This window comes from Loxodonta africana, chromosome 7 (assembly GCF_030014295.1).
Source record: "Loxodonta africana isolate mLoxAfr1 chromosome 7, mLoxAfr1.hap2, whole genome shotgun sequence".
Taxonomy (NCBI): domain Eukaryota; kingdom Metazoa; phylum Chordata; class Mammalia; order Proboscidea; family Elephantidae; genus Loxodonta; species Loxodonta africana.
The window spans coordinates 881,066-893,591 of NC_087348.1; the positions used below are offsets into that span (position 1 = coordinate 881,066).

Consider the following 12,526-nt stretch of genomic DNA (forward strand, 5'->3'; position numbering starts at 1 on the left):
AATCATGATTATACATGTGAAGCTCACTGGATGGAACACACAGGAATCAAGTTAATTACATCTGTGGAAACAGACAATGGAGAAACTCAATATCCTCACTCAGAACAAGGCCAGAGGCTGACTGTGTAACAGACCATCAATTGCTCATAGGCAAATTCAAGTTAGAAACTGAAGAAAATTCAAGCAAGTCCACAGGAGCTAAAATACGACCTCAAGCATATCCCACCTGAATTTAGAAGCCATCTCAAGAATAGCTTCAATACATTGAACAGTAATGACTGAAAGCCAGACGAGTTGTGGAATGACATCATACATGAAAAAAACAAAAGGCCGTTAAAAAAACAAGAAAGAAAAGACCAAAATGGATGTCAGAAGAGACTCTGAAACTTGCTCTTGAATGTAGAGTAGCTAAAGTGAACTGAAGAAATGTTGAAGTAAAAGAGCTGAATAGAAGATTTAAAAGGACAGCTGGAGAAGACAAAGTATTACAATGACGTGTGCAAAGACGGAGTTAGAAAACCAAAAGGGGAGAACATGCTTGGTGTTTCTCAAGCTGAAAGAACTGAAGAAAAAATCCAAGCCTCGAGTTGCAATATTGAAGAATTCTATTGGCAAAATATTGAAGGACACAGGAAGCATCAAAAGAAGATGGAGGGAATACACAGAGTCAGTGTACCAAAAAGAATTGGTCAACATTCAACCATTTTAGGAGGTAGCATATAATCAGGAACTAATGGTACTGAAGGAAGAAGTCCAAGCTGCACTGAAGGCACTGGCAGAAACACGAGGCTCCAGGAATTGATGGAATATCAATTGAGATGTTTCAACAAATGGATGCAGCGCTGGAGGTGCTCACTCATCTATGCCAAGAAATATGGAAGACAGCTTCCTGGACAACTAGCTGGAAGAGATCCATATTTGTGCACATTCCAAAGAAAGGTGATCCAACAGAATGCAGAAATTATTAAACAATATCATTAATATCGCACACAAGTAAAATTTTGCTGAAGATCATTCAAAAACGGCTGCAGCAGTATATCGACAGGGAACTGCCAGAAGTTCAGGCTGGCTTCAGAAGAGGACATGGAACCAGGGATATCATTGCTGATGTCAGATGGATCCTGGCTGAAAGCAGAGAACACCAGAAGGATGTTTACTTGTGTTTTATTGAGTATGCAAAGGCATTCAACTGTGTGGATCATAACAAACTATGGATAACACTGTGAAGAATGGGAATTCCAGAAGACTTGATTGTGCTCATTAGGAACCTGTACATAGATCGAGGCAGTCATTTGAATAGAACAAGGGGATACTGAGTGGTTTAAAGTCAGGAAAGGCATGCATCAGGGTTCTGTCCTTTCACCATACCTATTCAATCTGTATGCTGAGAAAATAATCTGAGAAGCTGGAGTATATGAGGAAGAACGGGGCATCAGGATTGGAGGAAGACTCATTAACAACCTTCGAGATGCAGATGACACAACCTTGCTTGCTGAAAGTGAAGAGGACTTGAAGCACTTACTGATGAAGATCAAAGACCACGGCCTTCAGTAAGGATTACACCTCAACATAAAGAACAAAAATCCTCACAACTGGACCAGTGAACAACATCATGATAAACGGAGAAAAGATTGGAGTTGACAAGGGTTTCGTTTTAACTGTATCCACAGTCAACGCTCACGGAAGCAGCAGTCAGAAAATTAAATGACATTGCGTCGGTCAAGTCTGCTGCAAAAGGCTTTTTTTTTTTTTTTTATTGTGTTTTAAGTGAAAGTTTACAAATCAATTAAGTCTCTCACACAAAAACTTGTATACACCTTGCTAAACCCCCCCCCTCAAAAAAAAACAATCCAGTGCCGTCTACACACTCCCAATTGCTCTCCCCGTAATGAGGCAGCCCACTCCCTCCCTCCACTTTCTTTTTGTGTCCTTTTCACCAGCTTCTGACTCCCTCCACCCTCTCATCTCCCCTCCAGGCAGGAGATGCCAACATAGTCCGAAGTGTCCACCTGATCCAAGAAGCTCACTCCTCACCAGCATCCCTCTCCATCCAATTGTCCAGTCCAATCCATGTCTGAAGAGCTGGCTTCAGGAATGGTTCCTGTCCTGGGCCAACAGAAGGTCTGGGGGCCGTGACCACCGGGGTCCTTCTAGTCTCAGTCAGACCATTAAGTCTGGTCTTTCTATGAGAATTTGGGGTCTGCATCCCACTGCTCATCTGCTCCCTCAGGGGTTCTCTGTTGTGTTCCCTGTCAGGGCAGTCATTGGTTGTAGCTGGGCACCATCTAGTTCTTCTGGTCTCAGGATGATGTAGTCTCTGATTTATGTGGCCCTTTCTGTCTCTTGGGCTCATAATTACCTTATGTCTTTGGTGTTCTTCATTCTCCTTTGATCCAGGTGAGTTGAGACCAATTGATGCCATCTTAGATGGCTGCTAGCTAGCATTTAAGACCCCAGATGCCACTCTCCAAAGGGGGATGCAGAATGTTTTATTAATAGTTTTTATTATGCCAATTGATATAGATGTCCCCTGAAACCATGCTCCCCAGACCCCCGCCCCTGCTTCGCTGGCCTTTGAAGCATTCAGTTTATTCAGGAAGCTTCTTTGCTTTTGGTTTAGGCCAATTGTGCTGACCTCCCCCTGTATTGTGTGTCGTCTCTCCCTTCACCTAAAGTAGTTCTTATCTACTATCTAATTAGTAAATACCCCTCTCCCACCCTCCCTCCCTCCCCCCCATAACCATAAAAGAATGTATTCTTCTCAGTTTAAACTATTTCTCAAGTTCTTATACAAAAGGCCTTTTTAAAGTGTTAAAAACCAAAGATGTCACTTTGAAGGCTAAGGTGCACCTGACCCAAGCCACGATATTTTCAGGCACCTCATATGCATGCGAGAGCTGGATAATGGATAAGGAAGACCGAAGAATTGATGCCTTTGAGTTATAGTGTTGTCAGACAGTGCTGAACGTGCCACGGACTGCTAGAAGAATGAACAAGTCTGTCTGAGAAGTACAGCCAGAATGCTCCTCAGAAGTGAGGATTGTGAGACTTTGTCTTACGTACTTTGGACGTGTTGTCAGGCGGGACCAGTCCCTGGAGAAGGACATCATGGTTGGTAAAGTAGAGGGTCAGCAAAAGAGAGGAAGACGCTCAGCAAGATGGATTAACACAGCAGCTACAACAATGGGCTCAGCCGCAATGATTGTGGGGCCGGCACAGGACCAGGCAGTGTTTCGTCCTATTGTACATAAGGTCACCATGAGTCAGAACCTACTTGATGGCACCTAACAACAACACGGGGGCATCTGCCCCCCACCTGCATTGTGGGCACATGTGTGTGCATGCCTGCATGTGTGTGCACGCCCAGCGTGGTGGGCCAATGTGTGTGTCTGCCTGTGCACACCATGTGTGTCTGTGTGGGTGCTGTTCACCCACCAGTCCACGAGGGATGGTGCTCGTGTGCAGGGGTCACCTGGACTCCACGGCTGCAGGCATGTATCTGAGGCTGGGAGGGTGCTGGGCCTCTCACGGGCCTACTTCCAAGTGAAAACACTGGGCCCTTGTTCAAAAATTACCAAGAGTTCAAAACTGTGTCCTGTGTCCTGACCCCACTGCACTGCTTCTCTGCTTCTCTGCCACCACCTTTCATTCTTCAGACCTCAGCTCCCCCGGCCCTCACCAAGCACTGTTCTCCACCGGACGGGGCGCCCCACTCTGGCCCCTGTCCCACAGGTCTCCCCCACCACACTCTAGGATCTTCGAGACCTGGGGCCCCCAGCCCAGGCTGAGGTAGGGGCGGGTTGGAGAGTGCGCACCTCAAGGAGTTTTCTGGGGCTCCACTCCCTGGGCGCTTCTGCGCTGGGATTCGAGGCCTGGGATAGGCCCAAAGCTGGAGCCGCCCCACGTCTCCACTAGGCAGCAACTGGGTCACCCCTGCGTTTGCACAGTGGTGTGCCTGTCATGTGCGTGGTCGGAGGTCTGCAGGCCGCGGGGCTGCGGGTCTGGGCAGCTGCGACCCTGGGGGCAGGCCCGGGAGCGTCGGTTTCCGGCAGACAGCTGCCTTGGCCTCATCCCCCTGGAACCCCAGACTCTCCACCCGCTGGTCGGGAGCATCTGCCGTCCCGCCCGGGTGAGGGTAGGGAGAGCGAGGGGCGCGGGCGCGCAAGGAGGGGCCGGGGGCGGGGCGGGGCGGGGGGGGGGGGGGTCGTCGCCTCCGGGCTGCGATTGGTCAGCCCCGGGCGGTGCGGCCCGATTCGCTGGGCGGAGGGGCGCCGTGGCGGGAGGGGAGGGGTCCGCGCGGGGGCGGGGCGGGGAGGTGTCGGCGCGCGGGGCCGGCGCAGATTGGCTGGGCGGGCGCGGGGTGCGCGGGGTGCGCGGGGTGCGGGGGGCGGGCGCCGGGAGCGCGGGCCGGCGGGGCAGGTGTCCGGGCGCCCGCCGCCGGGGGGAGCGGGGGCGCGCGCCCGGGCTGGAGCAGAGGCCGGGGCCGGGGCCGGGGTCGGGGCCGGGGCCGGGGCCGGAGCAGGGGCCGGGGCTGGGGCTGGAGCCGGGGCCGGGACGGGCGCCGGCCGGGCGGGATGGGGCGAGTTGCGGCGGGGGCCGGCGCGGGGCGTTGAGCGCAGCCGGAGCGGACGTCCGGAGGCGGCCCAGTGGGCCCGGCGCGATGCGCCGCTCGAGCACCGACGAGTCCACGTACCGGCGCAGCCCGTCGCTGGACAGCAAGGAGCCAGGCTTCGCGCGCGGCGGCCCCTTCCGGCGCTACAGCAGCCTGTATGGGGGCGCCGGCGGGGACAGCGGCGCGGGCAGCGGCTCCTTTTTCGGCCTGCACGCGAACCCCGGCCCCAAGGCGGCCCAGGCGCGGTACACGTCGCCCAAGGGCAACAAGTACGTGGTCTTCTACCTGGACCTGTCCTTCATCTTCCTCCTAGAGCTGAAGCGCTGCAGCATGGCGCGCGGGTGCCTCCAGTGCGTCAAGTACCTCATGTTCGCCTTCAACCTGCTCTTCTGGGTGAGTGCCGGTGGGCCCAAAGTGGCAGCCGGGGTCGTGGGGAGCTTGGGGTAACCTGGAAGACCCAGAGTCGCTGCTCCGGCAGGGGGGCCGGGGATCCGGGTGGGGGAACCGGGATCGGGGATGCGGAGGCTGGGGGTGACCCGGGGAGGATCTGGGGTCGCTGCTCCGGTCGGGTAGGGGTCCGGGGGACTCTAATGGAGGGACGTGGAGTTGCTGCTGTGGCCGGCCGGCTGGGCCGGGTGGGGGATCCGGGATCGCTGCTCCCACAGCGCACGGGGTCGGGAGGGCTGAGGGGATTCGGGGTCTCCGTTGTCTGGGTGGGGGTGGCACCCCCAGTGGGATCTGCGCTATGGGCTGCTGTCCCCCCTCTTTCCTTGGGGGGGACATGTTGCACGTGCACAGCCCACAGGGCATCTTAGGGCCCTGCACTTTGCCCAAGGTTGGGGTTCAAGTCCCGATCACCGCTGTCAATGGCTGGGCCATGGGGTGCCTCCCCCTTTTCATCCTTGCGCCCCCTCCCTGCGCAGCTGGCCTCCTTGCCCCACCCCTCCTCCAGACCCAGGGGCTCCGGGCCAAGGGGCTGTGGTCAGTAACAGGGACGTGGGGGTCCCGCTGATGCCGAGGCTGTGGCTGCCTGAGGGCTCTATTGGAAGGCAGAAGGAAGGTGTGTGCGTCAGCCCCCAGCGCATCAGGCCAGCAAATGCGGCGGTCCCTGCAGGACCCACCCAGGGTGTCTGGACGCTGCCCGGGGCTGTGGTGGGGGTGTGGCGGGGGTGTGGTGGGGGTGTGGTGGGGCGTTGGAAGGGGACACTTGGCTTTGCAGCGGCAATCTCTGGCGGCTGGAGTATCTGTAACTTTTGCTGGGGCAGCTTCCTTTTCTCAGATGCTGCAGAGCCCAGGCGCCCCTGTTCAGGTCTGTGTGGGGCAGAGCTGAGGGTGGACTCCTCCAGCCCAGAGACCTGAGGACAGAGCTGTTCCCCACCCCCAGCCTTATAACTGCGGGGAGCAGAGAGCTGCTGAGTCTCTGAGGCTGTGGCAGGTGTCATACCTGACCAGGTTGATGCAAACTTTGTGGCACCTGGACCCCAGGTTTTCCCGAGGCCTGGACCCTGTCCTGTGCCTGGCCCTGTGGGAAGGAGATTGGAGTTGAGAGTGACCCCTTAGGTTAACCCTTGATTGTCTGGGCTGGCCAGAGGTTCACTGGCTGGGATGGGAGTGGCTTGGTGGAGAAGGCTGTCCCAGGTCAGGAGCCAACTCCGCTCCACAGCTGGGTCAAAGGGCCTGGCCTCAGCACAGGGCTGGGGCTCTGGATTCTGCACAAAGTCCTATGAAGGCCCAAAAGCCCAGAGACTGGGGCCCACCCTCCTGCTCCCCACTCCCACCTGGGTCCCTGATTTTCTCTCCTGAGCTTGAGAGGGACTCTAGGGGGCAGCCCAGGGTGTGACCCGAGGAGCACTGTGTTCCAGACTCTGCCCCTGCTGGGGTTGCCCCAAGGCTTTGATTTCTACAAGGGCTCCTGGACCAAAGCTGAGGGGCACTCTGGGGGCCAGGAGGATGGCTCTGCTGGGGCATGTGAAGAGGTGAAGACCTTTTTGGGGGGCCTAGGACAGCTGCACTGGGCACCAGTGTGCGTAGCACCAGGCAGCTGGCAGGGTCAGTGAGCCCATGGGTGTATAACGGGGCTATGGCTGCAGGTAACAATGTGACAGCTGGAAGGTGGCCCAGGAGCCGCAGGCGACTGTACGGCCAGGGCTGGCAGCTGAAGGGGGTCACTGCGATGGTGCCAGGTGGTGCCAGTGGCCAAACAACAGGGTGGGGGATGGGCAGGCTGCCAGCAGGACCTGTTTTCCCTCATCCTGCCCTCCATTGGTGTCCTGAACGCCTGTATCTTGGCTCTAAGTACCCACCTCAGGGGGACTTTAGGAGGGCCCCAGTTATTCCATGAACCCCAGCTTGAGTTCAGGGCAATGCATCCTGCTGAGCCTGGCGACGGTGGTATCCTCAACTCTGAATAGGACAAGTCAGGGCCCCCCTAGGGACCCCTCCCCGGCTGGGAAATTTATTATCAATCACACCCCCAGTCAACTAAATCAGAGCCCCCTGCTGCCTGGCCTCAGACACCAGCCCTGACAGGGCCCTCTTCGTCCAGCCTGGTGCCTGGTAGCTGAGACACCGATCAGAGGAGGGGCCAAGCCCTGCCCAGTGGGCAGCTGGGCTGGAGGCTGCCAGGTGGGCAGCCCACTGGTCCTATCAGAGGCTTTCCCCAAAGACACCTGTGCTATTCTTAGCCCAGCTAGCTGAATGGCCTGGGAGTATGGCACACACTCCTTCCTGTTGGTGACCAGAGGTTGCAGAGGGTGGGGGCAGGGGCTAGGCCACCCCTTCCCTGAGCCCCAGGACCGTGATTTCTTCTCTTTCTGTAAGGGCCGGCTTGGCCCCCCATAGGAGGGATTACCCCCCCCCCCACCCCACTGGAGCCAAATGGTCAGGGCTGAGGCCCTGAGAAGGAGACCTTGTGGGGCTGGGCCTCAGGACCCTCAACTGAGGGGAGTGTGGGGCCTCCCCTGCATAGCCTTCTTTCCACCCAACCCCATCTGGCACCTCTCCTGCCTGCATTTTACCCCAATCTTCAGCTACAGCCTCCCTTCCCCCCAGGGTAGACACCCCCCCCCCCGCCCCCGCAAAGCCCTTTCTACCACTTCCTGAGTCCTGACCCTTCCCAGGCCCCACCTCTGCCTGCCCCACTGCAGGATGCAGGATAGGCCTGGGAGTGGCTTGATGGTCCCTGGGGAGGGCTGCGTTCTGCAGGGGAGGGGTGGGGGCTGGGAGGGAGCTGCTCTTTCTGAGGATGGAGAGGGGCTGATCCGAAGGTTAATTGACTTTTATTTACGAGTTGAGTTTTATTGGATTTCTCTGGCGGTATGCTTGATGGGGTCTGGGAGGGTGGCCGCTGCTGAGGGTCTGTGCTCAGAGCTGGGGCAGGTCCTGGGGGTGCGGGGTGACACAGGTCCCCAGCACGAAGGGTCACTGCATGTCTGTTACTGTGTGTCTTTGGGTTGACCGCCCACATCTGTGGGCCTGGGCTGGGGCTGTTGACCCACCTTGAAGAAAGTAAGTCTGTGTGATGTCATCACCCCGGATGTGCAGAGCCTGGTGCTGAGACCAGGGAGAGCTGGCAGGTATGTCTGCACACGTACAAATGGCAGCTGAGGGCACACATACCTGTGGTGCACAAGGACTCACAGCGTATGTGCACTCAGCTCACACACACATGCAGTGTACCTGCCCTCACAGTGCACACAACACACACGTAATGCACACACACAGTGTACCTGCACCCTCACAGCACACACACAGTGCACACACAGTGCGCACACCTGCATCTCACACACGTGCAGTACACGCACACCCACGTACACACCCACTGGGCAGGTCAGGGCCTCTGTGTCAGGCCTGGAGTGTCTCCTGGGAGCCCAGTCCTCGTGGAAGAGAGCCTGAGTCAGGACCCCGTGAGCATGAGTGTGTGGAAGCAGGTGGGGTGTGCCCACACGTGCTGCCAGGGCATGGGGTGATCCATGTTGATGGGGGCGGCTGGTTTGTGCAGCCCCCCGGGACCCCGGGCATTCTGGCCTGTGCAGCTGACGTCAGCACAGCCCCTGCCAGGAAAGCTCTTCCAGTAATTGCAGTCCAGGCCCCAGGGGCAGATGAGAGGAAAGAGGCCCACTCTCCCACCCCTCCCTGCTTCAGGCTCAGGGGGCTTCAGAGCCCCCCTGGAGAGTGGGCTCGGGGGGTGGGGTTGTGGGCGATGGCTTTGGCTGAGGCAGGAGGAGGCTGTGGTGATGGAGGCTGGGCCGAGCTCCTTCACAGCCCCTTGTGACCCTGGACAAGCCCTGCTCTCTCAGGGCCTCGGTTTCCTCATCTACACACATTGGCGCCATACAGGGTGAGCCCTAAGTCTGGGAATCCCAGAGCTAGCGGTGGTCCAGCATAGGTGGTAGAAGGAGGTGTGGGGGGCCTCCAGCTCCGATCCCATCAGTCTGTTCAGACCCCCAGGTGGGCAGAGACCCTGGGCAGAGGAGGCGCAGCATGGGGGGGTTCAGGGTTGGTGGTCCAGGGCGTGATTCTGCCGGCAGGGAGGGGGTGGCACTGCCTGGTGGCCTTTGTCCTTGGTAGGCATGGGGCTTCATTCCCTGCTCCCCGTTGTCCCAAAGGAGGGGCCTGGCTGTGTGGGCCAATTGATCGCACATCTCGAGTCAGGATTTTCCCCTCTAATGAACCGCAGATGCTGTTTGACCTGCCAGCCTCTGGGCATGGTGCCAGGACTGCTGGGGAGGCCCCAGGAATGGTGAAGCTCCCACAGAGCTGGTAGGGGCCACCAGAGGCCAGGGCTGCCCGCCAGACTCCTGCACAGACAGGCTACTAGGGCGCATTGGGGCCTCCCCAGACCTCAGCCCCTGGCTCCCCATGGCCGAGGCTCCTGTGTTGCTGTCGGGTGGGCATCTTTGCATTGGGTGGAGGGCTCAGATTCCACTGGCAGGACCTGGGGCTGGAGGACGCCATGAGGGAGGCGCTGGTGCCCCGTGGGCTGTCTTAGTCTGCTAGGATGGCCACGACAAAGTAGGTGGCTTTAAACCAATGTCTCAAAGCTCCGGGGCTAGAAGTCCAAATCCAGGCTGTCATCAGCGCCACGCTCTCTACAAAGGCCCTCGGGGAGACCCTTCTCTCTCTCAGCTTCTCGTGGCCCCAGGTGTTATTGGCTAGTAGCTGCATCTTCACAGGCCTCTTTCCCTTGTTTCTCTGGGTTCCTTCTTTATGAGGACATCCTTCAGATGGGATTAGGGTGAACTGCTCCAGCGTGACTTGTTAACTGATATCGAAAGGAAAACCCCATTTCCAAACAAGGTCACATTCACAGATACAGGAGTTAAGATGTCAACGTTGGGGGAGCCAAGGAGTCCTGATGTGCCCAACCCAGCCCTGGTCATGGTCTCCTTGGATGTTCCTTTAGCAACTCCTACTCACCCTGCAAGGCCCAGCCCTGGTGCCCCTGGGAAGGGTGAACATGAAGACCCCCAGAACTGCTGGCCGAGGGCTGCTCTGTCCCCCGCCCCAAGACTCCCCTCAGCCAGTGGAGGCTCCCCGCCTTGTGAGTCCCTGGGGGCACCCAGGGTCAGGTGGGTGAGCCAAGGACAGAGGAGGAGGGGTGGCGTGGTGGCTTGGTCGGCTGGGCAAGCCCTGCATTGCGGACGTGCTGGTTTAGTGGACGGTGAAGTGGGCTTGACAAACCCAGGTGCCCTTGTCACCAACGTCACAGAAAAGTGGGGGGTGCCTCCTTGAGCCCTCCAGCACTTCGTCCTCACCCGGGGTGGTGCTGTGGGTGAGTTTGCTGTTTGGGAGCTTAGGGCGCATGGAGTTACCCTGTGGGCTGTTCTCGGCTCTGGATGCTGCGGCCTCCAGCCCTGGCTGGCGTGGCTGGGGCAGACTCGCCTCTGCCCCAGGCTGGCAAGGGGCTTCCTGGGCACAGCAGGACCCTCTTTCTAGGACGTGGGCCAGCTGCCGGGCCATCTGTTTGCGGATTTTATGGCCAGAGGGCAGCGGGCCGAAGCTGGCATCACCCGTCCCCGAGGGGTCTGGAGCACATTTGATGGATGCCAGTCACCATGGGTCCTGCCTGCCCGGGCTGGGGCTGCTCCAAAACATACGGACAGAAAAGGATATGGCCAGAGAAGAGGCATCGGGGGCACCAGCCATGGGCTGGGTGCTGGGCGGGGGCTTCGGCCAGGAAAGACTCCTTGCTGGGGGTGGTGGCCCTGGCCACATCCCCTGGGTTCCCACGCTTCGGGGTGGGATGCTGGCAGGGCAAGGTGGGCTCCCAGCTCCTCCTCTGGGTGCTGTGGCCCTGGCTCCCCAACCCTGTGTTTGAGGTTCTGTCTGGGTGTCTAATGGGGCCCATTGTCTCCTGTGCTTTGAGGCTGTAATTTTCTTGCCAAAATGTTTTAGAAGCTGCACTCGCAGAAACCTTTTCAAAATTGCAGGGAGTTTCATTAGCCTGGTGCCGCGTTTGGGTGGTGCTCACGTGTGTCTGTGGATGCTTGCAGGTGATGGGTCCATGCCACACGCTTGAATGGACAGGAGACCCATCGGGGCTACAGCGGAGAGGGACTTCGGGGTGTTTCTGGGAGGTCGTGACGTGTGTCAAGGGGGAGGGGCTGCATGTTTGATTTTCTGTGTGTGTGATGGCATGTGACTGTGTGTGGTGACACTGGTGACCTGAGTGGGCGTCTGTGTGTCTGTGGTGACATTGCTGACATGAGTGGGTGTCTGTGATACGTGGGGTGTCCTTGTGACTGTGTAGTGACACTGGTAATATGAATGGGCGTCTCTGATATGTGGGCGTCTGTGTGACTGTGTGTGGTGACACTGGTGATCTAAGTGGGCATCTCTGATACATGGGTGTCTGTGTGACTGTGGTGACACTGATGATCTACGTGGGCGTCTCCGATACGTGCGCATCTGTGTGACTGTGGTGACACTGGTGATCTAAGTGGGCGTCTGATACGTGGGTGTCTGTGTGACTGTGTGTGGTGACACTGGTGATCTAAGTGGGCGTCTGATACGTGGGTGTCTGTGTGACTGTGTGTCTCTGGTGACACTGGTGATCTAAGTGGGCGTCTGATACGTGGGCGTCTGTGTGACTGTGGTGACACTGGTGATCTAAGTGGGCGTCTGATACGTGGGCGTCTGTGTGACTGTGATGACACTGGTGATCTAAGTGGGCGTCTCTGATACGTGGGCGTCTGTGTGACTGTGTGTCTCTGGTGACACTGGTGATCTAAGTGGGCGTCTGATACGTGGCCGTCTGTGTGACTGTGGGACACTGGTGATCTAAGTGGGCGTCTGATACGTGGGCGTCTGTGTGACTGTGTATGGTGACACTGGTGATCTAAGTGGGCGTCTCCGATACGTGGGCGTCTGTGTGACTGTGGTGACACTGGTGATCTAAGTGGGCATCTCTGATACATGGGTGTCTGTGTGACTGTGGTGACACTGGTGATCTAAGTGGGCGTCTCTGATACGTGGGCGTCTGTGTGACTGTGTGTGGTGACACTGATGATCTAAGTGGGCGTCTGTGTGACTGTGTGTGGTGACACTGGTGATCTAAGTGGGCGTCTCTGATACGTGGGCGTCTGTGTGACTGTGGTGACACTGGTGATCTAAGTGGGCGTCTCCGATACGTGGGCGTCTGTGTGACTGTGGTGACACTGGTGATCTAAGTGGGCGTCTCCGATACGTGGGTGTCTGTGTGACTGTGGTGACACTGGTGATCTAAGTGGGCGTCTCCGATACGTGGGCGTCTGTGTGACTGTGGTGACACTGGTGATCTAAGTGGGCGTCTCCGATACGTGGGTGTCTGTGTGACTGTGGTGACACTGGTGATCTAAGTGGGCGTCTCTGATACGTGGGCGTCTGTGTGACTGTGTGTGGTGACACTGATGATCTAAGTGGGCGTCTGTGTGA

General features: G+C 57.6%; 1 protein-coding gene across 3 annotated transcripts in view; it reads left to right on the top strand.

Annotated features, from left to right (window-relative positions):
- The window catches only part of TSPAN4 (tetraspanin 4), a 31,132-nt gene that overhangs the window by 8,879 nt on the left and 9,727 nt on the right, over window positions 1-12,526 (top strand). For all 3 annotated transcript variants that reach the window (XM_064287551.1, XM_064287549.1, XM_064287550.1), the window contains exon 3: window positions 4,926-5,005. In XM_064287551.1, coding sequence (XP_064143621.1) covers window positions 4,943-5,005 — 63 coding nt within the window. In that variant the 5' untranslated portion in view covers window positions 4,926-4,942. The remainder of the gene's footprint in view (window positions 1-4,925; window positions 5,006-12,526) is intronic.